Source organism: Haliotis asinina, chromosome 11 (assembly GCF_037392515.1).
Source record: "Haliotis asinina isolate JCU_RB_2024 chromosome 11, JCU_Hal_asi_v2, whole genome shotgun sequence".
NCBI lineage: Eukaryota > Metazoa > Mollusca > Gastropoda > Lepetellida > Haliotidae > Haliotis > Haliotis asinina.
The window spans coordinates 11,864,775-11,889,897 of NC_090290.1; the positions used below are offsets into that span (position 1 = coordinate 11,864,775).

Below are 25,123 nucleotides of genomic sequence, written 5' to 3' on the forward strand. Positions count from 1 at the left end.
CTTCCATTCTTTAACATTGATCTAAGGTTACCTTAGTGACTTACGATCCCCTTATTTTAGAGCTTTTTTCAGCAAAAATAGTGTTTAAGCTTAGGACAGAAAACCTGTTAAGGGTACGCGCCGTGCTGTAACACCAGGTGCTATAAAATGTGATTCCCAACCATTTCAACAATAATAACTACATGAACATAATTTTAGCGCAATTTCAGCAATGCCGCAGTGGAACACAAGATAAGCTAGTACCTATAATGTACTAACCGCTGGGCTTCCCTTACACGAGTCCCCCATGCGACATTGCTGGAATAGTGCTAAAAGCGGCGTAAATTTAAACTCACACACTCTCTGCTATTTCACAACGTCGCAAACCATGTCTAAACATATCAACATATACTCTCCATAAAAGAAATGTCTTGGTGCTACTGGCAAACAAGGATAAGTTGAGCACCGACCTGACAATTGACCCGTAGTAGCGTGTATAAGTGACGCCCACTAGCGCTTGCCATTGTGAGCGAAGGGGCCCACGGTTGTCCGCGATTAAGAGTAGTTCGATGGGTGAAGCACGAGGCAGGAGCAAGGTGTGTGTAACTACACGCGGAATCAATTTCATCGTCATGCACTGCACGTGCACTTGCCTACATCTGCTCTCCCTTTCACAAACTAAATGGATTTGTTCCCTTTCTTTCACCTGCTCTTCTCGTAAACTCGCGTTCTCTGCGCCGGCCCGACTTATCCTTGTTTGCCAGTACATTTGTCACGACAAGGGAGAGAACCCTTACTTGACTCGGCCTGACGCACTGTTGAGTCATGTGTGAGGAGTTCCCCTCCTGTGATGCTGTCGGCGACAACTTCTTCCTGATTCCCCCAGATGTTGAGAGAAACTCCGAACTGCGACTTTTTCCCCGAGTGTCGCTTTGATTTCAAATGACGACCACGGGTGGCTGTGTTTGAAGGTGACCTGCACTTTGACCTTTTGATCTTTGAATTTTGTCTCTTCTCGGTATCAATATGCTTTCCAGTGCTCTTGCATGACGTGTGTCCCTCGCGGCCCTCAAACCTACCTTCATCCCGCCCTTTTTTCGCTACTTGCCGAATCGAGGGAAGTTTTGAATATCCAAACATCCCGTTTTGACTTAGGACACAATCGCCCACAAAGACATTCTCCTGATCATGTAGACAATTCCTTCCTGCCAGAACCCAATGCTCCTTTGTTTCCGGTGTAGCTCGACCGAACGTCTCATCATCGTTCAACTGTTTGTTGATATCAACTTTGAGTGTGCACACCTGCCCGCTACCATACCGAACACTAGTCCGTCCCAGATATGGAGCTAAAGCATTCAGCTTAAACACGTTGAGAGGAGCGAACGGAGGACGTGGCATGTTCCGCCCAAACCTTTTTATCAGATCCTGATAATCCTGCCTCTTTCTCTGAGCGGACATTCCCATGTTCCTCACGTCCATCTGATGCCGGAGAACCTCCTCAAACTGCTGTCGGAGCACGCATTCCCCAGTTCCAGAATGACCCGCCTCCATTCGGGCACGGTTCCTCTCTTCCGTCTGCTTCAACCTTCTGAGTTTCATCAGCTTCACGAAGGACACTAGGTACTTGTTCCTCTCTACAAGTTCCTCCATATTTGCTTTGAGGATGTTGTGGATGTTCTTCATCTGTTCAAACTCGGGCCTCTCCTGAGAGTAGCCCAGCTCGAAGTTCCGGCACTGATCTCGCCATAATGTGACTTTGTCGTCTGCTACCTCGCGCAATCCTTTCAGCATGCGATGACGGCTCATAGCTGACGTAGCTCGCTCGTGGTTGGCAGAGTATTCGTTTGATACCTTCTTCAGTTTTCTGGAGAAAGAGTTTTAATGATACATCATGCAGACATTGGACATTGTTGTTATTTTATGAGAATGTCGAACAAGGGTAGTGCAAAGACCAAACGTAAATGCTAGAGTGCAAAAACAAAATCGTGCCTGTCCTCTAAAGCGTATATTATGCATGACTTCATCAATATTAACACAAAAATTCAAAATTAATCGTGAATGGTATTTTTGTCATTTTTGTGGTTTTTATGATGTAAAGAACATCCGCTAATGAACATAGGGTGAACCGGCCGCTCTGATGAATATTAGCATTTCAGAAGGTAACTGGGACTTTTGTGTGATTGGGCATTCGTAACTACTCGTGTCATTCCGGCAAGCAGGTTGGCGTCTCGTACCCTTCTCGTGGCCATGTTTAAGACTAGGTCCTGTCTAAGCGCAAACGGGCATAGAGATGAAAACAGTCTTGTACTATTATCAAGGACAGATAACTCTGAATTTCCAAACATGGCTCTAAGAATATCCTACATCCCGTAGTCAAAACAGCAATACGGTCATTCCCTTTACAAATATGTTTCAGTGTTGAAAGTTGTTCATCCTTTAGCTCAAAGTTCATGTTTAATTTGTGCAGTGTATAATTTAGCGAACTTTCAATGTTCAACAGTTCCGCCATTTTCATGTTTTGAAATGCGTTTTACTACGCGCGATTTGATTTTTTTGCCACGATTCTTGGCAAAAATGGCGTACGAGAGAGGTACGTCTTCTTGTAGGGCACGGAAAGAGACGAGTAGTTACGAATGTATGATTGAGTTGAGCAATCGAAACTACTCGCATCTTTCGATAAACTTCGTGTCCCATTCGTCACCACTCGTGTCAATCAAAAGCCATTCGTAACTACTCGTCTCTTTCCGTGACTTTGCCGGAATGACACGAGCAGTTACGAATGCGAAAGGGCGTCATGTATCACTTGTGTCTTTACGTAACCGTCTACGAGGTGACAGCTTGCCTTATTCCGGAACAGGCCGAACTCTCTCGGTAGGTTCCGGAAAAGGCTAGTGATGGCGAACGTGTTCTAAGGTAATGATGAGCTGTGGTTGAGATTGTTGGAACACGGCCTCTAAATGTCCACCAAACCACAGACCATATACCAAACTGACTCACTTTTTGATGACGACGAGCTGCTTCTCTAGATTGTCTATCGCCCGACATGTCTTGTTGTACATGTGACACGTCCTGTCCAACACGGACGTCCCGCCGCCGTCATCCAGGCAACCTGAAGTGCACGTTTGAAAGTTGTTTATATCCCCCTATTTCCAACACCAGAACAACGACAGTCTTGAAACACAACCGCGGGGTAAGTTAAGTTCGTGAAGTAAGTACGATGACGTCTTCAGGTGTAATGACTGAGCACATAAACGATGTTTTTTTCGAAGTTAGGTTGACCAGTCTAACCCACAGTCCCTTGAACCACAATATTTCCCCTGCTGCCCAGCTCTGCAACGCTCAAGCCCTGAATAAAGGAAGTCTAGATTTCCCCAGGTTCTGAATCTCTGGTCTCCCCAAGGCTCATTTTCAATTTATATGGGTTTGTTTTATATAATCAGATTTACTGCAGCGCTATCTCCTATAAGTCGTCAGAATGAGATAAACATGATATGAACACGATATGGACACGATATGAACATGGTGTGAATACGATGTGAACACGATATGAGCATGATATGAACACGATATGAACATATGAACGCGATACGAACATGATATGAGCAAGATATGAACATATGGGCACGATATGAACTTGGTATGAGCATGTTCTGAACACGATATAAACATGACATGAACACGATATGAACGTGATATGAACACGATATAAACATGACATGGGCACGATATGAACATGATATAAACTTGGTATGATCCCGATATGAACATGATGTGAAAGCAGTATGAACACGATATAAACATGGTATAAAGATGATATAAACACTATATAAACACGATCTGAACATGACATGAACATGATATGAACATGATACGAGACATGCCATGAACAGCATATGAACATGATATAAACATGATCCTGCTGTGATATACTGGTACATATCAGTTTAATATGACCAACGTTTATTGCAAGACCATTCATGTTTCTCACGGGAGCCATCTGTTATGCAGGGCTGCTGTAATATTCATTAAGAGATGTCAGTTACATACTGTCCACTTCCGGTATGTGTTCTTCCAGCTCTGACAGGTCATTAGCCAGTGGTTTGATGGTTCCCTCATCAACAACATGTGGTGACGTCACAAACTCTTCGATGACTTGTGGGTCAGTGGATGAAAGGCGATAGCCGGGGTCAAAAGTGCACGTCCCGTCTGTAAGCACAGGCATGTAAGCATATATACTCAAACCAAGAAGAAACGAAATAGTATCTCCATACATCGATACTGAGTGAGTGAAAGAGTTTGTATATACGCTGCCTTTAACAATATTCCAGCAATATCACCAGAAGTGGGCTTCACTCATTGTAACCCTGTGGCGAATCGAACCCGGGTATTCGGCGTGACGAACAAACGCTGTAGTCACTAAGCTACCCCACCACCCCACATCCATACTGAATAGCAGAGAGAACGTTAACGTCGTACGATAAATAATTTGCCCTTTACTTTCTGCACCAACTGGACCCGTGAAGGTCTGGGGTGGAAAGGGCCTTCAGCAACCCATGCTTGCCATAAAAGACGACTATGCTTGTCGTGAGAGGTGACGAACGGGATCGGGTGGTCAGGCTTGCTGACTTGGTTGACACATACCATCGGTTCCCAGTTGCACAGATCATGTTGTTGATCATTGGATTGACTGGTCCAGACTCAATTATTTACAGACCACCGATTATTTACAGCTGGAATATTGTTGTGTGCGTCGTAAAACTAAACTCACTCACTCATTCATTCACTCCGCGCCAACTGAATCAACTTCATGTGTCTAGATTTGCCATGCTATTATTCTTTTAGGGTAAATACATTCAGGGAGTAAATTAAATTGAGGTTTGGATAAGTGTCTTTGCTTTGGCTAATGGTGAAACGTTGACACTGAAAAATATAGGATGTTGCGATACATTTGCCATAGTCTATAATTACCGTTCGGAGCTATCACTGCAAGGACTAATGCAGCTCAGTGTTCAATATGTAATCAGTCACTGATGAACACGTGAGTAATTTCAAAGTTTGCTGATTATAATGCACTGATGGAAAAGAAACAACACATTTTAAACAGACATTCCACACATTCAAGAAACTGTTTCCTTCATGTTACATATATATGCACATGAATACAGTGCTTCATTCTGTCGAGACACGTGAAGATCCGAGGTAGAATAGGCCCTCAGTAACCCATGCTTGTCACAAAAGGTGACTGTGCTTGTCGTAAGAGGCGACTAACGGGATCGAATGATCAGTCTCGCTGGCTTGGTAGACACATGACATCGGTTTTTCCGTTGCACCGATCGATGCCCATGTTGTTGATCACCAGATTGTCTGGTCGAGACTCGATTATTTACAGACCGCCGCCATATATCTGGAATATCGCTGAGTGCGGCGTAAAACTCACTCACTCACTCACTCACTCAGTCTGTTGACATGAAGTGTGAGAAAGCATCACTGTTGAAAGCCCTAGTAAAATCATTATATTCTGCCGCATATCACAGGCGCGTTGCTTTAGACATATGAAGCATGGGCTCTGAAATATGCGTCTCTTCAAAAGCTTTGGATCACTTTAACTCTGTGTGTGCGTGTGTGTGTGTGTGTGTGTGTGTGTGTGTGTGTGTGTGTGTGTGTGTGTGTGTGTGTGTGTGTGTGCGTGTGTGTGTGTGTGTGTGTGTTAACATCGTACAATTGCTTTTTCAACTAAACTAACTTGGGAGAGCCAACTGCAAACGCTATGCAGCTGAACTGCACAAATTGTTTAGAAAAGGCAAATATGGTGCATGTGAAGAGCTGCGTTGAGGTTAAAGTTTTGTTAAGAATTCTTTCACTGATTTTCATCATTTACTGCACTCATGACAATAACTTTTTCAACAATACGAATCTGTTTTGCGATACATCAGCTGATGTGGAAGCAGTCGCTTTAAACAATATGGCATATCTTGCAAATTTTAGTTTAGAAGAGTTGTCCGAAGTAAGTGGCTGTATTCACACTAGTGAGTCTAAAACTTTTGATGAGAAGTATATTTTATTATCTGATCATAGGCAGTACTTGTGGTTATTGTAGAGCACAATTATATGGGGAACTTAACCCTTTATTCATGGGTGTTCAGCTATCTGACATTCCCTTGTTAGAAACAGTAACTGCAATAATTTCGCATTATCAATCAATCATTTTCGGTATTTTATAGGAAACAGGTCTATGGTACATTTATATGCATGATATTGACGACGGAGCAGCAAAACATTTGTCAAATATTTACAGATTACACTTTCCAGAGTAAGTGAGTGAGTTTTAGTTTTACGCCACACTCAGTAATACTCCAACTATATGGTAGCGGTCTGTACATAATTGGTTGCTGAAGGCCTTTTCTACCCCTGACTTTCACGGGTCATTTAAAACATGTGGTCTGTGTATAAATGCCAAGCAGGCATAAAGCGACTGGCTCTGTAATTCAGTAGTATTTTCGTTTGTTAATAGTGGTCGTTACTATTTCATTTGGATGGGTATATTAGCAGGATGATAAATATTTCTTTCTAAGGTTTTCATAGGCGGGGCAGGTATTCATCTTTTACAGTATTAACGTTACCATGGTTGCACATTCCAGGCCACCCCACCGCCACTCCTAGATGATATGACCTATGGGATGCACATTGTCAAGTATGCTGTATGTCTGTTTGTTTGTGCTGATGGTTATTTATGTTTTGTTTGCAGGTATTGTTTTAGATGTTCCCTCTGGAAGAGCACCTGCTATGGGAGAGGAGTCCTCCGGCTGTTCCAGGACTGGGGTGAGGGGACGACGCAGCAGGGGGATGGTGTGATTCCACATCTGAAATGTACAACCGAGTCTGAATAGATATAATTTAACAGACAGACAATACTTTATTACCCTAAAATGAATTCGTTATACATCACAGATATTGAGAAAAATACAAATGAATAATAATAACATAAAATAAGAAATTTCTGAAAACATGAAAAGAGATAAATAAGTGCTTATTAAAGTAAAATGAATACTATGATAACTAGATATTCAATAATTTGTTTAAAATTGCAGTACTCTGAGGTAGAGATGACGTTCGACCTCGCTTGGTCTGGGTGATTGGTACTGTGTAGCGGCGGCCAAAAGGTAACAGCTTCAGTAATATTCTAGATATATCTGTCGTGCAGACAATGGTTGATAGCATGAACAGCAACCGTATTTTTATCGGATCCAAGTAGGCCTGTGTCTTGTTCTGTGCCTACACGGGGATGGACTTAGGCTTAGTCTGTGAACATGTCATTCTGATAGAAACAAACAAGTCCTTTTTAACTGAAAAGAAGAGATTCAGAACCAGACATGCTTCGTTTAGGACGTCAGGACTGCAGCAAGGCTAGACAGAAGGGGAAATAATGTGCTTCAGGGACTACTGGGCAGACTAACAAAAGGAAGGTGGCTAACGCTGATGAGGTATTGAGTGAGTGAATTTGATTTTACGTCGCTTTTATCAATATTCTTGCAACATCACATCGGTGGGCTCCAGAAATGGGCTTCACAGACTGTACCCATGTGGGGAATCCAACCCTGGTTTTCGACGTGACGAGCGAGCGCTTAAACCACTAGCCTAACCACCCCCACCGTCCTGGTGAAGTATTGTTTCGTATTACGCGTGCATATTGACCTGGACAAACAAAACTACGTGTGTTAATCGGAATCGCTTACAAATATCTTAACAGTAAAGTGACGGGCACATATTTCAGATCCTTGAGTAATCACATTTATACCCACAGTGTAGAGTCTGAACTTTTAAAAAATAAAACCTTCAAATAACCCAATATATATGTAATGCACTAGGCCAACATAGTCTTAAGGAAGGATGACAATATATGGGGGAACAACGTCTTTGTTGTTATGAGAGCGACGTTTCGTTGTAGGTTCTAACACTGTCATCAAGCAAGTGATGAACAGTATCCGGGAGCATATATACAGGTAGTGGGTATGTTTGTACAGCTTTCTTGGGGTAGGAAGCCAAACATAATAACAACACATGGGTTTTGATAGGTTAGTGACAAACATAGTCTTGTAAAGGAATTAATTTGGGGATTAAATATAATTTATTTGCTTTCTTCCAAGCGTTGAGAAGCTTTTGATATTCCCCTACACTTCTCGTCATCTATTATTTGACAGATAGATTTGTCCCACAGTGACTGGTCGAGAAAAAATAATAACTGGTCAAATGTCTTAACTAAATGAAATACTTATAACAGACATATTGATGGTATTTTACCTTCAGCTTTTGAAGGGTTTGTATTTTGAGTTGATCAAAACAATGTACAATGTCGTGTATTATGACAACACTATGTGATACACGGAAACTGGTATTCCTCTGTGACGTACTTCATAATTAAATACCTCCCTGAAAGTGAGGAAAATGGGGTTTAACTTCGCACTTAAGAGTATTTCGCTAACATGACAACGTGCATGTGCGCGTATATGTGGTTGCTTGTATTAGCCCAGACTTAAGCTGGTTTTATTGTGCTAGCTCACTGAGATACCATGCCGTAGTAAAGTATGAATACCCCACTCAGACACATTATACTGACTCCTTGCCGACCAGTCCGTGCTGTACCTGTTAATGTCGAGCGCCAGGCAGGGGCCAACAAGTACCATATTTTAAGCTCTTTTGGTAAGGGATCAAGCCCGCGACCTTCCACACTGCGGGCGGACGCTCTAGCCACTACACTTACAGAGGCGTTCAACTCTCTGAAATACTTGTGAAGGACATTAATACATTCTTTAATCATGTTTTCATCTTACCTCGTCGACTATCACATATTTCTTGTGTAAACTCTCATCTTGTCACAGGAGCCGTGTCGCGTCCGACATTTTGATTGACAGTCTCAAGTTATTATGACGTCACACCATTGTCTCGCTAAAACGGAAACACATTCTGTTCTCAAATAATCTCTCTCCGTGAGGAAGTTGGTAATTAACTGTCACAAAAAACTTTCCGTGAGTGAAGGAAGTAAATTTATTTCTTATAAAGAGCCTTTGCAAATAACAATTGGCGTTTCTATCATAAAGCAATGACGTCACCGACTATGCATATAATCGTGACGTCATAATAGAGCAGACGAGACACATAAGTAGAGATTCGCCGCTCTGCTGACTATGCCGAGATTAAGGTAATGTGTACACATGATGTACCACGTAATGTGTTTATGACTGACGTAAGGTGTGGACACAGTGAAGGTATAATCGCTAGCTTTTATCACTGGGACTGTGGGGTAGCTTAGTGGTTAAAGCGTTCGCTCGTCACGGCGAAGACCCGGGTTCATTTCCTACATGGGTGCAATGTGTGAAACCCATTTCTGGTGTCTCCCGCTGTGATGTTGCTGGAATATTGGTAAATCCGTCGTAAAACTGAACTCATTCACTCATTTTATCACGACTTTGATAAGTTAGTGTGTGTAGAACGCACTGCTTACTTGCGCACGTAACGTCACTATTCTTGTCACAAACCTCCCATCTGTGGGTTCGATTCCCAGTTCGCCCTGCTCATACCTTTTGGATGGACATGTTTATTGCTTTCTGCAAAGGGGTTAAGGTGTAGTTAAAAGTTTAACTTTTGCGAGTAACTTCTGGATTTCCTGTCAAACAACACACCGGATCATAACTGGATTACTGTTCATTCTCTTTGTGTTATTTCAGTTTGCAAAAATGTTTGCAAAATATCAAAATAAAATGTTATACACAACAGTTGATGAACATAGTAGTCTATGGGTCGATCCCTGCATCAACAAAAGTCCGCAACCGAAAATGAGTTGGAACCGGGTACCCGCCTCAATACTGGACCCTTTTTGATCATGTGACTAACTGCAATTTAATATGTTAATCTTTCATGATTAAAAGATTATATCGTTTCAGAAGATTTAATCATAATATGCAGTCACTCAGGTTTTTGAACATGAGATATTGAAAAACTCGAAATTTCAGCCTGCGAGCTGAAGAACATATTTCGATTTCTTACAAACTTGATATCAGGAATTAACATAAGGGGTATCCTGGTAGGGTAGGTTATAAAGGGAGTGGGTAAAATATTTGACCCGTACCAGCCCTACCCTATGGACATTCATCAGTGTTTAATATCATTTCATAAGAAGATGTAGGCAAACAATATGAATCTTTGATAATCATTTGAAACTTGTTTACACAAGAAATGTAGTAATGGACGCATGTAACATTTCTTACATTCAAAGACATGTTACACAATATAATGACATTGTACATGTAACTTTCATTCTTTGGGGTGTAATATTCAGTATCTTAATTTCACAAACACAGGATAATCAATTGCCAAACCTAAACTAGAAGAAGAAGTTTTGTTTGTTGGATACTATTTGCATGTTTAACGACTAATATGCTTTTAGTAGCTCCTCTTATTTTGTGTGCATGGAATATGATCAGTTGTTTCACCACGTTTATCTTCTGGAAACACGGGATATAAATTTTGTTTCCACAAGTAAATCCATGTGAAAAAAAAAACATGAAACGTTACACTGCATACGATTTTCTTGGTAATTCTGAAGCAAAGGAGCTATTCATTGTTAATTTCCCTGTACAAGAGAAGCTATTCATTGTAAAATTTCCTCTAAAAGAGAAGCTATTCGTTGAAAAAATGTGCGCAAAAGGAGCTGTTCACTGTAAAGCTGAAAGGAGCAGTTCACTATAAAGCTGAAAGGAGCTTTTCACTGTAAAGCAGAAAGGAGCAGTTCACTGTATAATTAAAATGATGAACACGACCTCATAATTATGAACAAATATAAGCCCGATATAAAAAAAAATATTCACTTGTTTTGAATTATTGTTTTTAGAGCTAGAGCTTTCTTTGTGGAAAATGCGTAACAAGTGGTAACCAAACCTATTTTTAAAGTATTAACGAAAATTAGGGGACATAAATAACCAATATACCAATATTACATTTCCCTCACATCGTACAAGCCAGACATGGCGTCAAACAAACTGCATCAAAGTTTCTGCAGTGCTCTACATTTGATTATAAGACTAGTTCTCCATTAATAATCAAGCAACGTGTCCTATGTTACCGTACACAATAATGTGGGTGCACGCATCTCGGGAGTAACTGAAGTGTTAGACGGGAGCAGCTAGTTCTCAATTACTTTTAGGGGTAATACGGTATTCTAATATCTCTAATGTGTTAGGTTTTCGCACGGATATGTGCGTAAAAACAATTTGCGAGTCGGTACAAAATATACGGCGAAACACTGCCGTATAGTCCGTGGAGAGTGTTAACCGGCACTTGTAAGTTGCAAGACCTAGTTTGACATATAGTGATGTAAGGGTGTATCTCACTGTCGTTAACATCACTTTGAAAACTGGATTTCTGTCCACCATAACAAGTTGTTTATCGTGTCGACGCAGTTCACTATTGGTTACGAGGAAGGAGTGCAAAAATGGGACAACCAGGTGGTTGAAAGCACGTGCACAAGCTGATTAATTTATTCACCTATGCTGTGCCGTCTCCATCCTTTCTCGCACACCTGGCTGTCCCTTTCTCTGCATTCACTCCCTCGTAACAAATAATGAGCCGTGTAAATATTTTAATGATAGTTTGTTTCACAACGTTTTGGATTTTGGGTCTTATAAAGTTTGCAAAAACCTCACAGATCTCGAGTTGGTCTAATGTTTTGATTATGATCAGCGCTTCATTGCCTAATATATGTTTATTAGTTTTCGAGTTAGATTGCAACTTTCGGTCCGCTTTTGAGTCTAACGGACAGTAGCTGATATCAATGAAACTCGTAAACAGGTGTCACACACACATCTGTCTGGAGTGCTATAACGGAAATGTCTGGTTTACAACTCTCCTATGTTTGGTGAACTGACATTGGTTTGCGCTGGAAGGATGCTATCGCTGCACTTGTCCGATTTTGCAAGATAAGTGCACTAGATACACGCTCCCTAGATTGGAAGCGTTTCAAAAATGTATCAATAAAATTGTAGTCAGTTGTGTTTATAGGTAGGGAATATTCTTGAAACATGTAGTCATCAGTTACTGCATGGGCAAGCTCTGTGGCTTGAGTTGTGGCTAGGTGATATTATCAAAACGTTGTTTGTTTGTTTGTTTAATGCCGCACTCAGAAATATTCCAGCTGTATGGCGAAAGTCTGTAAATACTAAAGTCGGGAACACAATCCAGTGATCAACAATCTATCTATCTATCTATCTATCTATCTATCTATCTATCTATCTATCAATCTGTCTGTCTGTCTGTCAATCTGTCTAGGTATGTCTATCAACCTGACTATCTGTCAATCTGTCTAGGTATCTGTCTATCAACCTGACTATCTATCTACCTTCCTACCTACCGTCCTACCTACCTACCCACCCACCCACCCAGCCGACTGTCTATTTATCTACTTAACTATTTATCTATCAAACTATCAATCTATTCAGGTCATGCAAGTCTGAGCACTTTATTTGTGGGGTCAGCACGTGACAGTTTTTTTGTTATTTTCTCACCAGATGAAGTATCGCACAATCCGGGACTGCCGCCCCCTGACGCCTATCGAGGAGGGGGAGGGAGACGAAGAAGACGAAGAGGGACATGCCCTCGCGGGGGAGCAAGACTCATGCGAAGGTAAATGATGCATTGATGTATGATATCAGCAGCATCATCACAGTTGGAAGTAGATCCCTGCGTCATATTCTATATACTGTCGAGTGTCAGCGGGACAAGATGGTGGCTTGCTCGGAATTAGGTTTAAAAGGTGACCCGAAATCATGGGTGTGATCATCAGATTGTGTGATAAAGCGACCCGTGTGACATAACCACATTCAGGCACAACTCACGCACTCACTCACACACTCACTCACTCACTCACTCACGCACTCATGCACTCGCGCACTTACTCGCCGAATTATCCATTCATCCATGGTTGCTCGCTTACTATCATTCATTTCCTGGATTTCCCACTTACCTTATCCATTGCTTGTGTTATTGATAACAGGTATGCATACTTCTATTTCATCAAACAGGCATGCATGCATATCTAGCGTTCATTCCACATTTCTTAGTCACGTATTTGAGTACATCTGTTTATCTACTGAGGTAAGATTATACGGCAGACACGTTGATATCATGTAGATATCACGCCACCGAAGGCGACCCCGGTGACGTGTATATTTCACGTGTCCGGAGGTAAACGATCTGTATCACAACTGTATTAACCAGACGGAGCTGATGAACGTAAACGTAACGTAAACTGGATATGCGAGTTAGTAGAAGTGTCGTCTCAAATTCTCAGTGCAAGTCCTCTTGTTCTGAGTTTGTTTTTTTAGTTTAGTAGTTTAGCAGTAGTAGCAGCAGCAGTAGTAATAGTAGTAGTACTAGTAGTAGTAGCAGTAACAGTAGTAGTAGCAGAAGTAGTAGCAGCAACAGTAACAGTAGCAGTCGTAGTAGCAGCAGTAACAGTAGTAGGAGTAGGAGTAGTAGTAGTAGCAGTAGTAGTAGTGGTAGTAGCAGCAGTAGCAGTAGTAGTAGCAGTAGTAGTGGTAGTAGTAGTAGCAGTAGTAGTGGTAATAGCAGCAGCAGTAGTAGTAGCAGTAGCAGCAGTAGTAGTGGTAGTAACATCGAACTGTCTCAATATTTTCATGATAGATGGTTAAACAACCTTTTTTTTATATTTTTAGTACAAAAATTCTGCGGAAAAGCTCAGGGAGTTGGTATAGTGTTTTGATTATGATCAGCATTTCATTACGTTCATTAGTTTCCTAGATAAATGCCAGTGCGTCGGTCTGTGTTTGAGCCAAGTGGACGATAGTTGTGGTGGTGGAGGTGATGATGGTAGTAGCAGCAGCAGTACTAGTAGTAGTAGTGACGTAATTGTTCAAAATCATTACATCTTGATGCAACGCTCCCACCAAGATATGCAAAGTTATACAGAGTTACTCTCTATCCACAGGCTCAGACCGGGGATCCATACCACTATCTCTCACCCCCAGCGACTCTGCGATGACCCCCTGGGGCGAGCTGACGAGAGATGGCACCCCACCCCTAGAGAATTCTGTGTCCCTCAAACACACTCTCAACAGGATGATAGACACAGCTACCATAAAGGTCGTCGGCTTTGAAGGTAACACAGAGAATAGTTTGTCACGTGACCATGGCGAAGTTATAATCGAAATAATGAAAAAATGTTACTAAAATTTCGTTAAAATCATTGATAATAATATAGAAGTTTTATTAGAATAAGGAATGTGCTGTCATGATCATAAGGATAATGACCACCAGTCATCATCATTAGGGGAGGTAGTCTAGTGGAACGCTTGTCATGAACAAGGTTCGAGTTCGATTCCCCACATGGGTTCAGTGTGTGAAGTATTTAAATTTTCGGTGCACCACGCCGTGACATTACTGGAAGGTTGCTAACTGCGACCTAAAGCTAAACATACTCATCTGCAAGCTCCCATCAGAAGCTAGTCTTCCAGAAGAGGATACGTGTATTGGAGGTTCGGGTAGGGGAAATCTAGTTTTATTATACACAACGTGTACATTATGGGCACAAGCCCGTATTGTCCTTGGTGATGTTGCTGAAATACCGCCCAGAGCGATGGAAAGCTATACTCGGTCACTCAGTACTGCAAGATTCCATTCCCATCAGTCTCCTCATACGACATGCATGGCTAACTAAATCTGGCCATGAACGTCAAGGTCCTACTGGACAGGTAGATGAGAAGGAGACCACCGAATCGGAAAGTTGGTTGCTCTTGGTTACCGTATTTCCAACAAGTACATTACGGGATGTAGGCACCTGCCAGTGTTCCTGCCCATAGATCTCCACGTTTGGAGACGTTGAACCACCACGGATCGCTGCGTATCTTGCATGTGCTGACTGCAGCAGTTTTGCTACTCTGTCTCACAGTCCCTGAACCTCATTACTTTCCCTCTTCAGTGCTAAAGCCCTAAATGAAGCAAGACTAGATTTCCTCAGGTTCAGTATCTCTGTTCTCCCTTCGGCTCCTTTCCAATATAAATGGTTTCATTTGTTGCAATCAAAATTATATATTCAGAGACTAAGCGTCCATTTAGCAGTTTGCATAATGCTTATGGAGCTAACGACTGACACAACACATATAAAATCCTCTGTTATAGACTGAACGGGATATTTGCTTCAAACCGGTCAGTCAGAAGCGCCTTTGAAGCTCAAAATTGGTTTGTGCAGACGATGAGAGACGTTCAGAGACCTTCAATGTGACATTCAATGTGAGGGTGGAATGTACTAGTTTAATAGTTGCATTATAATGTATATTTTGTGGGCACTAGTATCTACTTGTGTTATCAAAGGTGAAAGATGGGGCTGGAAAATCGTATACCATGATCACCAATCCCTGTTACTGCGTCTGACGTCATTCTTAATGATTACTATCAGCCCCAGAAAGAACCTCCTGAATGTTAAAAGGCCAGTGTCACATTTTAGGTGAAAGTCGTAGATGTACAAGCAAAATTTATTTGTCTGCAATGGCTGAATCTGCCACCCCCTTACTTGACAGAGAATTTCGGGGGTCGACTGAGCGAGGAGGCACGGTCCTTGATGTGGCGCCTCTGCGAGGTGTACGGCAAGGCTCGGATGGCCATCGACTTGGTAGAGAAGGAGCTTCTCGCCAGCAGACAGTGAGTAACCAATGCACACGAACTCTCTTTGTCCATAAAGTCCGTATACATCGATATTGTAGGCAGTTGCTGATGGATACCAGGCCCCAGTTCCGCATGCATCCTCTGTGGGTTCAGGACCACAATAAGTCCCCAAACCCTTTAGTGTCCTCGAATGGATTCCGGCCTCAGTAGGTCTCATGTTTTCTATGCATGTGTCCTCACTTATGATCCGGGTCTGAACACATCTCCATTTCCATATGCACGTGTCCACTCGGCGGGTCCGGGTCTGAATAGGCTGCCATAATTTAATTATTTTATATTTTCAGAGAAATAGAAAACGCTCGACAAGAGTTTGAAGAAATTGCCTCAGCCGAAAGCGATCTTCTGCAATGTGTCTGCAAAGCAAGAAGTCTCCGAGAGATAGCAGTCAAAGACGTTGCAAGATGGCGACGGGAATACAGACGCTTATTGGACAACAACGCCGTCCTGAAGATGAAGATGATTCGGTACCAGCTGCACCACGACATGATAGAGAGCTCCTCTGTTGATATCTCCCACCAGAATCACAGCATCAAAGCCTTTATCAACATCTGTCGGGAAAAGGAGAAGCAGTTACAACGATCCTCCAAGAATGGGCGACATGTGCCAAGGACGATGAGCCTTGACAGTCCCGTGAACAGCAGGAACTGCTCCGCCCCAAGGAAGCACTGCCCCAAGGTGAATCTGAGTCTCCCTAGACCAGGGCAGTCCACACTCCACGGTAACCCCTTGGGTCACAGGAGAAAGACCACTACCCAGGAAAAGAGGACCGTAGACAAAATTGCCTCCATACTGTCTTGGAATTCAAGTAAGAGCTGATGAGTTGTACCTTCTTAACACACAGAATAGTGGTGAGCTAGGATGCGATGATATGCCGTCGGTCTGAACCATGTGTTCACAGGAACTCATATGTGAACAGCTGACTTGCCTGTGCATGTGTTTATGATGAGGCAGTCTGCAACTGGCATTATCATTAATTTGTAGAGATTCACATGCACATCAGTCTTCAGAGGGGCATGATGCACTCAGCATATAGCAGAGGCATCTTGTCAGTGTGGAAAAAGTCGCCAGTATGTAGCTAACTTACATTGCTTATATTGCTGTCGTTGTCAGACCTTTGCCGATTTTATTACCTTTAGTCCGCACTGCTTTTGTAGGTTTCACAAAGTGTGTCCATAATGTTGATCAGTTACTGTTCCAATGTTTATCAAAACCAGAAAGTAGTCATCCCTACAATCTGAGTATTCCTCGTTTCAGACCAGGGTTTACAGGACGAAGAGATGTCACCAACAGCAAGCATAACCTTCCTTACCGACACTCATTCCCACCTACCCCACTTCACCGGCAGTACAGTTGTCACCCCAGACATCACACTCCAGTCACCCGAGTCTTCAGGAGACCGGCCTTCAGACTCCTTCCGGGTGACTTCAGTAACCCTAGACCGAGGCAAAGAAGCTGTAGCTCGTAATGAAAGGACCAGATTTGAATCAAATGCCCTTACTGATCAAAGACCTGGTGTACCAAGCATACACAAAATATCTACGGACACATTTCATGGCGAATGTAGGGGTAACAGGACATTTCAAGCACAAGTAGCGGCATCACGAAAAGCATCAAAGGGACAGTTAGCAGAAGACTCTGCGTTCCATGATAATGTTACTTCCCAAGGAGGTCCGTTCACTTCTCCTACGAAGGTTTCTGGGCATACATCGGATGGGACGGCTAAGGCTGAATTCTTCACTACGTCATCTGCGTGCAGATTTAGTCCGACACCGGATGTTGTGACGACAGAGTCTTTATACGACCCCACAACAAATTCCAGTAATCACTGGTGTCAAGACTATCGTTTCCATAGTGACCATTATTCGTACTGTTCCAATCGGTGTATATCCCCCGTTACTGCATACAGGAGTCCAAAGCTGAAGAGAACCTCGAGTTGTGTTCAGACCAGATCAGTCTCCTGCGATGCCGCTCACCACGAGACTTGTAAAACAGGGAATATCGGCCAATCTAAGAGCTGTGAAAGGGAGACTGTACTTCCGGTCACGAATTTGCAAAATTACCCATCATATTTACCGCCGGTACCGTGCCAACTTTACCACCCCAACCACAATAATGGAACAGTCCACCCACCACCTGATACCCGATCACTTGTCATCAAAGATAAGAAGATCATGCCCTCACTTCCCATATTAGGCAAGTCATCTACACCAAAACTGTCCACCCAAAAGCATATGTCTGAGTCCATGCGTCCGCAGCAAAGGTCGATGTCTCGACAAGCTCTCCCCAGAGTGTTGCCTGCCGAAGCTCCTAGCACTGTCTACCACCAGGTCCTACTCATACGGAGTTGTCCAACTGAGATCGTGGGGAAGCAAAATTCAACCAATCCACATTCATCTAAAATGTATGACAGCCGATGCAAGCAGTCGATAAATATATAACACAACCACAGGCAGATAATGAAGGCTATTTCATTAAGATTTGATAATCATGTAATAATGAATATTGTACAATATTAAATGTTTTTAAAATCGTGTCTTTTGTACTTTGTGAATTGATATTGTCCTTGAAATCACTGTTGATATTTTAATGCATTTTTTATACTTTTGAATAATCATAGACTTTGGGAACGCTATAAGGCTGCTTTTTGCCAGAATGGAATGGGCAGACGAAAAATGAAATGTTACTCGCTGTACAGAGTTGCCTCCCTTGAATGTGCCGGATCGTGGTTTCGATTCCTATATTCCTCTTTGGTCCTGATAATGATACTTATTTCTTCAACCACTGGTCAGTACATAGTAATCTGTTTGCGTCTGTTGGCTTAGATGGAATTGTGCTCTGGAAGAGCACAACTTGGCACAGCTTTTTTTCCAGCGTCTTACTTAAGATCTAATGTAAATCGCAAAAACTAAAGTAAACGTGGTTATAATTTACAGAGCAGTGACACACGTGACATGTCAGTAGTCGTAAAATGGAGGTTCCACATAAGAGGGAGCTCTTTATCGCAGGAAGACGTAATGAACCGGAATGTATCTAAACGTGTTATGGCTGACTTACAATGACGTGCAATGGGGATACAGTTACATCCGCTGTACTGGTGCAAGTGTCCGTGAATTCCCGGCTCAACATCAACAGTAACTACGATGACATATTCATAATGATTTCTGTTGTCCCCCGCCGCCATATTGCCCGAATATTGCTGAAAGCGGCGTAAATCTAAACTCCCTCACTCATTATTATAACGAGATATTAGCCTTGAGCAAATCTAGATACTACTTCATTCGGTAAATTGAGGAAAATGGTAAGTTAAGACGTTTCACCTATTTCTAGTCAATGAGTGAGTGAGTTTAGTTTTACGCCGCACTCAGCAATATTACAGCTATATGGCGGCGGTCTGTAAATAATCGAGTCTGGACCAGACAATCCAGTGATCAACAACATGAGCATCGATCTGCGCAATTGGGAACCGATGACATGTGTCAACCAAGTCAGCGAGCCTGACCACCCGATCCCGTTAGTCGCCTCTTACGACAAGCTGAGTCGCCTTTTATGGCAAACATGGGTTGCTGAAGGCCTATTCTAACCCGGGACCTTCACGGGTCTATTTCTAGTCAATATTCCTTGAGATGAATGTGAATATATTTTGGCTTTCAAACGAAAAGTGATTTTCTGTACATTTGGAAGGGAAAGAAAACATCAACAATGTTAAAAATACCTTCGGGTGTTTTTCTTTACGTACGGTAACGGTAAGCAGCAAGTTACTGTTGTTTGTCTAGAGTACAATTATAGTTCTCGTACCAATATAGACGCGGAGATGCTAGGATTAGCATCACAGTACCTAGTGTTTGCCTCTCTCCTCACAGTGCTGCTGGAATCAATGGCACTTGGAATGTGTACAGTTAGGCAAACACGCTATCACCTGATCAAAGAAATACCAGATAAATCTATTCTTGTAGTCAGTCAATGCTCAGTGTGTTCAGGTTGAAGTCTCGTGTTGTTGCGAGCTGGGCGAGCGGTGCACGTGGTTTATGGTTGTGTGTGAAGGAGGTCGGTGGTATTGTGTGAGTCACGTGTCGAGGAGGGGAGTCTTGTATCAGCTGTGTTGTAAAACATGTATAGGGGCTGGGGGATGTGAAGGTTGGGGAGGCGGAGGGGGTTCAAGTAGATGAAGGGTAAGAGTAGGTAAAATTGGGGAGGAGGAGGCTTTAGGTGAGCTGGCGAAGGTGTCAGGGTAGTGATCCTGTGAGCTTGGAGGAGCCGGGATCGAACCCACCTGTGACAGGGTGTTAAAACCTTGGAGTCAACTTTGTGTGCAGACTCTATCCATGTTGTCACAACCCTAGTCTATGGTACACAACCCTGTGGACTTAAAAGAAACCACGAATCCTTTAGTATATGACCAGAAGGTGCCCACATGAATACGTGCAAACACGTAGTTGTGGATACAGCAACGTGCAGTAAACCTGGACACAGAACTGTGACTATGAGTCCTCCTGGCTGTGAAAGGTACCTCGTAATGATGAGAGAGCCGCAATAACTCGATCGGTGCGCCATGTGGCTGCAAGAGTTGTATCATCTCCAGGGAGTTCAGACAGATAATATGACGTGCCGTTGAGATTGACATACAATGCACGAAGGAAAAATACCAGCGCCTTGAACATGCGTGGATATGTGCGCTAAATAAATATCCATTAATAATGATAAAAAATAATAATATAGAGTGAGCGAGTTTAGTTTTAGGCCGCGGCGGTTTGTAAACTATCGAGTTTACGACTAGACGACGCTATGATCAAGAGATTGAGCGAACCTGACCACCCGACAGAGATGTGACTATAGAGAGATGTGGCTTAATTGACAGTGGGAGGACAACGTTTGCCTATCGTGAAATGTAAAATGTGTAATAAAGCATGTTCAAGGTTAACGTGTTGACAAAGGAAAGGTTTAAAGAAGGAGGTTCGGGCATACAGACGAAAAGACCGATTGAAGGAGACAGGTTTGCTAAAAGAGAAAAGAAGGGTTTGACAGTGAAGATACAGATTAAGACGTATACAGAAAGAGATTTATGAAAGCCACTAGTTTCTTTACAGACAGAAGGATTTGAAATTGAAAATTTGACATTGGAATTGAGAGATGAACGCTGATAGTTTAGGGTGCGGTTGACGTATAAAGAGATGGGTTGAAGGTGATGAGTGAGTGGGTATAGTTTTACGCCGCCTTTGGCAATACTCCAGCAATATACACCAGGAATTGGCATCACAGTGTACTCATGTGGGAATCGAACCCAGTGTGACGAGCCAACCGCTCACCCGTCTTCCCTGACAGTGAAGGAAGGTTCCGGTAATATCCGATATTTGACGCCACTGTGATCGTCTACATATACGCGCTGTTGTGAAACAACCTGAGATTTCATTTTCGTCTCTATTTGCCCTTTTGTACGAAAAATGTATATCAAGCATACATCAAGTGTATTGCTTTTCCAACGCTGCACTCAACAACGTCCCAGATCTACGATCTGGACCATGGACCAAACAAGCCAGTGATGGGTGTAATCACACTGTCAGACCCGGTGACCCTCAAGTCTATCCCCCGATGTATTCCGTTTCATTCGACCAGCGTGAGTTACACGGGGATCGATCTCCCTGACGTGTAGCAAGCTATAATGTTTTCATGTAAGCACGATAGGGTGCAAAGCTTCATATTTAGATAGTATTCAGCGCTTTTTAACAACAATCACGGGTAAGTCAGGGCCTTTTTCATGATGGTAGCTACGCCACTGTCTCCCCTATATACTTTTCATTGCGATTTTGGTGTATGTCATTCACCTCTTGACTCTTTGGGCTGCTCGTATTATAGGCGCTTATTATGACGTGTCGATTTCGACCATCAATGGAAGACGCTCTCACAATTCCCTGCGAACTTCAAAATTACCAATGTACAGAATGCAGATGAGCCAAGTCCAGACGCTGTTTCTCCCGCCTCATTTCAGACGGTGTAGTATTGTGTTACATCCTGCAGACATCGGCATAATGACGAGAGAAAAAACCCAGTCTTTGCCATTAGACATGAACCTGAAATGCGTCTTGCGCTACAGGGATCATCTCATAAGTCAACCAAGTATTTAACACAATATGCCTTGTAATATCTCCTTGTATCCCTTTTATAGATCACGTTATATTTCCTTGTTACAGTCCAAACGAGAGCTTTGTTTTTCATTCATCGCTTTCATATGCTTAAAAGAAAGTCAATGAGTTTTTCCTTGTGAAAAATGAGACATCTACGATGGATTGTTTTCAGCCTAATCAACTCCTTTGGGGAGGTCAGAATGACACGGTGTCATTGGTCCTACATAATCCGTCAATCACTTTGATGTTGATGACGTCATTCATTGCGATATTACTTCCGGCCAGCTGCGCACAAGTGATAAATTCTGTTGAGATATAAATTAACTGTGAGATTATATTTAGCAAAAGCGTGGGTATCACTGTATTCTTAGAGCTCGCACGAGGCTGAAGACGAGGAGACGTTCTGCCATGTGAAAAAGTTTGCTCATTGCTCATATACCATGAGGACCGGTGGGGTAGCCTTGTGGTTTAAGCGTTCACTCGTCACGCCGAGGAAGCGAGTTCAATTCCCCACATGGGTACAATGTGTGAAGCCCATATCCAGAGTCCCCAGTTGTGATACTGCTGGAATATTGCTACAAGCGGCGTAAAACTACGAGGACTGCAAGAAAATATAAAAGTATATATATATGGACAAATTATAGTGGATTGGTTGTCAGGCCTGTAATTGGTTGACATATACCATCGTATCCCTGGATCGACGCTGATTATGTTAGTCACTGGCTTGTCTGGTTCAAGGTGGGCTATTTGTATACCGCAATTTTAGCTGAATTATTTCTTACACGCAACAGCATATGCTACTAACACACCAAGGACTTTAATGACATCATTCGATTAGCGGAAAGAGTCAAAAGGTCAGTCCAGTGGCGGAATGGGTCTAGTCAGAGCTCCCGCTAATTTTTTAAGCTGTTGATTATTTACTCCCATGTCTGTTTATCTATGAGTAATTGCACTTTTTTGAGGAGTAACTACCATTTTGTATACTCCCACTACTTAAAAGAACTGAGTACTTTTACACAGCGTTTTTTATATCCCTATTGGGTAATTAACTAAATATATAAATATTAATACATCTCAATAAGCTAAAAGTTGCTAGTAATTTTCATAATGCCAAATGATGGCAGATGGTAGCCAATTCAAAATACTGAACATGGAAGTCATGTGACTATTAGAGTAAACCCCGGACAGTTGCTATGGCTGTATAATAGTATATGTATATATAGGAATCGCCTACTAGTGATGTTGTAGAGTTCGGGCGCCACGACGAATCATACGCAAGCCAGTTTAGTTAGTTCAGTAAAGTACGCAAGATATGAAAGACCTTTTGGGTTGTAAGTGATTTTTTGCGTTTTGTGTACTCCCAGATTTGTAATTAATTGCGTAAATGTGATTTTTAATGCGTAAAATACGCAAATACGCGCCTTATCTGAAGCTATGGCCTAGTGTTTTCACTTCCCGTTCCAGGGCCTTCTTTCAGGAAGCACTAAGGTGATCGTATGTCATGGTTAACGTTAAGGTTAACGTTAATAAAGGTCGCTTCGTGAAAGGAGCCCCTGGTTCGACTCCACATTAGGAACCGGTTGGGAGGGGTGGTGGAAGAGAATATGATATTTTTATGGAGAAGCATGTACAATGTGAATGATAAACCACCCCCACCCCTCGTAATTTATTTAAAACACACACCCTAACACCACGTTATGCACAAAATCAATGACACACCCGGAAGATGAAACATGCATCTTATCGATGAGTATCTCCCAACTGGCGACTGTCACCAGCCTAGCAACACGTATGCTTTGCACTCTCAGTCTCCATGAACACCTCGCTCCATGAAAAGTCAGATAGTTATGACGTTTTAAATCATGCTATCATCGTCAGGTTATTGAGAACCCATGACATACGTTGTCAGATGATGACGTCGGTTGGCATAACAACAATCACGATTATTACTACGGTTGGCAGAGCAACAATCTCTAAATCCTAGACCGAAGCGATGGCAAATCGAGGATAAATCAAATCTCACATGCTGTTGATTATGACTTTTTTGTACAAACTTCAACATCCGGTATTAAAGGTAAAAGCAATAGGTGTTCTATGTGTCTTGATGGGCATGGTGAGACATCACTTGCCCTAAACGATTGCTTGTTGCCTACCGCTTTTAGCAATATTACGGCGGGGGACACAAAAAATGGGCTGTACACTTTCTACCCATGTGGGGAATCGAACCCAGGTATTCAACATGGCGAGCACGCGTTTTCACAACAGGCTACCCCACCGCCCTTACAGCTATGTGACGGTCACATCAATTTAAATGGCGTGCATTGTTTCAGCAAGAATGTCTCAAGGATACAGTGGGCCGTGACATCAGGCAATCCAGTGATCCGCCCTGACATGTAATACCCTGACCTGACCAATATTTGAGTGATTGAGTATGGTTTTGCGCCGCTTTTTGCAATATTCCAGCAATATCACGACGAGGAACACCAGAAATGGGCTTCACGCATTGCATCCATGCGGAGAATCGAACCTGAATTTTCTGTATGATTAGCAGACGCTTTAACCACTAGGCTACCCAACGCACCGACAGCTTCAACCTGACCAATACAGGTCGTGAGACCTGTATAGGCATTCGTAACTAGTCGTGTCATTCCGGCAGGGAAGGTCACAGAGAGAGACGAGTAGTTACGAATGCTGCATAGGCTGCTGAGTGTATGTTCTAAACAAGGGAGACAAATATAGATTCATGCAGACCATTCAACCACGGGAAGACAACCGCCGGTTTCCGGGGGCCGACTCGAACTAGGAATCACTAGAGGTTGTAGGAAACCTACACTGACACCACCACCTTTTGAATCCGTGAAGATCCGGGTTAGAATATTGGCCTTCAGTAGCTCATGCCTGTCATACAAGATGACTAACAGGATCGGGCAGTTAGGCTCGCTGACTTGGTTAACACGTCATCGGTCCCCAAAGGCACCGATCAATGCTCATGCTATTGATCACTGGATTGTCTCGTCCGGACTTGTGTATTTACAGACCGCCGTCATATAGCTGTACTAAACTCACTCACTGACCTGTTGATCAATCAAAACAATGAGCCGAAAGTTGACAAAGAATTAAAATATGTGCTTATTTTTTCACCCGGAAGAAATAGAAGACTCCCTTGTGGCAACCTATACACTAGTATTTGAGGGAGTTGTTTTTTTTCACTTAAACCAAAGAAAACAACAACGGAAAACGAGTTTCCGCAAAATTCTAATTTCAGTCCAGCATCATTGGACGGAAGCGTTACCAAG

The 25,123-nt window shown here is 42.6% G+C and overlaps 2 protein-coding genes across 2 annotated transcripts; one reads left to right on the forward strand and one right to left on the reverse strand.

Moving 5' to 3' along the window:
- Positions 1-726: 726 nt before the first annotated feature.
- On the reverse strand, positions 727-6,839 carry LOC137256513 (uncharacterized). The gene is made up of 4 exons (XM_067794355.1): positions 6,758-6,839; positions 4,027-4,185; positions 2,977-3,088; positions 727-1,843 (listed from the first exon to the last, which is right to left on the reverse strand). Exons 1-4 carry the CDS (start codon positions 6,837-6,839, stop codon positions 727-729), a joined length of 1,470 nt encoding a protein of 489 aa, XP_067650456.1.
- Positions 6,840-12,536: 5,697 nt separating this feature from the next.
- Positions 12,537-18,239, forward strand: LOC137256334 (uncharacterized). The gene is made up of 5 exons (XM_067794110.1): positions 12,537-12,651; positions 13,976-14,146; positions 15,564-15,684; positions 15,993-16,513; positions 16,963-18,239. The coding sequence occupies exons 1-5, from the start codon at positions 12,537-12,539 to the stop codon at positions 18,144-18,146; spliced, it is 2,112 nt and encodes a 703-aa protein (XP_067650211.1). The 3' UTR covers positions 18,147-18,239.
- The last annotated feature ends 6,884 nt before the right edge of the window (positions 18,240-25,123 follow it).